General features: G+C 53.2%; 1 protein-coding gene across 1 annotated transcript in view; it reads left to right on the top strand.

Moving 5' to 3' along the window:
- Positions 1-902: 902 nt before the first annotated feature.
- The window catches only part of NXN (nucleoredoxin), a gene marked incomplete at both ends in the record, with an annotated part of 11,835 nt that continues 10,514 nt past the window's right edge, over positions 903-2,223 (top strand). Inside the window, one exon of the mRNA XM_010137950.1 lies at positions 903-1,020. Within this exon, the coding sequence (XP_010136252.1) occupies positions 903-1,020 (118 nt within the window). The remainder of the gene's footprint in view (positions 1,021-2,223) is intronic.

The raw sequence follows: 2,223 nt of genomic DNA, 5'->3' as shown, positions 1-2,223 counted from the left end.
TGGGGGGGGGGGGGGGAGCGCGTCCCCCCCAGCCACAGCCAGCCCACACCTGCAGCCTGCGCCGTGCCAGCAGCTTGTCGTCGTCTTGTTCCTCCCCGTCCCGGCAAGCTTCTGTACGTGGGTTAAGCTCCAGATTATCCTGTGCCAGAAGCACATGCTGAGAAATGTCAACCCAGGACTGTGTGACGCCCAGAGTGTTCAGTCACCGGCGTTGTGAGGAGCTGAGCTCACTGCAAAACATAGTGACCAGCAGACAGCAACGTGTAGACTGGGCCATCACCGCCCGCGAGGCTTCTGTCCGCGGCCGGCAGGGACTGCTGATTTCAAACCCCTTCGTCGGCTCCTGGGAAGAAACCTGGGAAGCCCCAGTGGCAGGAGAGTCGTGTTTCTGTGTGCTGGGCTGGTTCTCAGCGTGGCTGGCTCTTGGCAGGGGTTGCTGGTTTGTTTAATGAACGCTGAAATGGGAGGGGAGGTTGCTGCCAGGGAAGCATTACAGATTGCTTCAGAGCAGTGGCATTAAAAGGATTCATGCTTACCGTGTCTTCTAAACAAAGACCTCAAAGTACGATAAACATCATCCCCATTTTACTTGTGAAGAGGCAAATACAGCAGGAGGGGAAGCTTTACCTGTGCTCACAGGCGTGAGACAAACAGTGGGTCTGGCCTGCAGTACCCAGGGGATGGTGTTGGTGCTGCAGGTCTCCGTGGGCGCTGGAGGCCCAGGCTGGCCCAGCAGCTCTGCAGAGATGCCCTCACATCCCTTCACACGCGTTGCTGAAGCTCCAGCTGTGTTTCTCTGCTGAGCGCAGACCTCTGGTCCGAAAGGTGCTAACGCTCCAAGGTCTTCCTCTTCCTGCTGCCAAGTTTACCCTTCTCCTCTCCCCTCCCGATCTCTTTTCTAGCTGAAGCTGTGGAACAAGTACAGAGTCTCCAACATTCCTTCCCTGATATTTATCGATGCCTCCACTGGGAAGGTGGTTTGCAGGAACGGCCTCCTGGTCATCCGAGATGACCCAGAAGGTAAGACCCGGAGTTCCGTTAGCTGTAGAAACATGGGTCCACGGCTGCCTTTCCAGTTCATGTTGAATTGCCTTGGAGGGGGGAAAAGTAGGAAACAAACACCTATTGTCATACTTCTCTAATCGAGGCGCTGAATTATTTTCAGCATAAAATTTTATGCATCATTCCTGCCAGATCTTGTGTTTTGGTTTTGCTTGTTGAAAAGAACAAAGATTTCCCCTCCAGGATTTTTGTCTGAAGTGCTAACGAGGAAAAAGTTGCACTAGCTGAAACGCAAAGTTTGTTTTTTCCCTGGCAGAGGCACGTGGACAGGCAGATCGACAGCCCAGACTTCCCATACGTGGGGAGCAGATTCCTTCCAAAGTCCCGAGTGGGACTTTATCACTGACACCGCGCTCCGTTAGGGTAGTGAATTCCCGATTATTCAGAAATGCAAGGGAAAACCGCTACCCTGTTTCTGAGGTTTGCTGTGCTGGGGGTTGATGTTAAATCCATCTTCTTCCGATTTGCAAAAACCAAACCGAGCAAAACGTGTGCCCTTACTCGTGGACTCCGCAGACCCACCGTTCAGCTGTAGGCTTTCGGCCACGTGTACGACCAACCCTCCATCTCCTCACGCGGCAGATACTGAGCGCTGTGACCGAGTCTGTAATTCAGGTGGCAGGAACTGGGCAGCAAGGACAGCGTGGCCTGAGCCATCTGCGGTGTTTCCTCCTCCCTGGTGAATACGGGGAGTGATGGCTCTGGGAGCTGGCAGCAGATGATTCGGAGCATGTGTTTGTGTGTTCACACACATGCTTGCTTCGGGGTGCAGAGGCTTAGCGTCAGTTTAGTTTATAGACAGGGATTTAATATAGATATATATAAAAATATATATAAACCCTCTCTTACATGTAGACGAGATTTTAGAAATAACCGTGAATATAAAAATACCTCATTAGTATCAGCGTAAAGCAAATAAGTGTGACCGCATTCCTGAGCACGTACCACCTTGCCCTCTGTTGTCCAAACAAACGCTGTTGATAAGGAAAGGTGCCTCATCAGGCACAAAAACCGGAGCAGGCTTCGCCAAGCCAGGGGTGCTGCAGCTCGCGTGAGGGTGCAGCCGTCCGCGGGCGGGAGAGGTGGCCCTGGCTCCAGCACCGAGCTTCGCTTCCTCAGCTCCCCCGTCTCCTTGCGGATGGGGGGGTGGTTTGGGGGGTT

Source organism: Buceros rhinoceros, unplaced genomic scaffold (genome assembly GCF_000710305.1).
Source record: "Buceros rhinoceros silvestris isolate BGI_N320 unplaced genomic scaffold, ASM71030v1 scaffold5846, whole genome shotgun sequence".
Classification (NCBI taxonomy): Eukaryota; Metazoa; Chordata; class Aves; order Bucerotiformes; family Bucerotidae; genus Buceros; species Buceros rhinoceros.
Note: the sequence above shows the minus strand (reverse complement) of the source record. Positions and strands in the feature narration are given on the sequence as shown.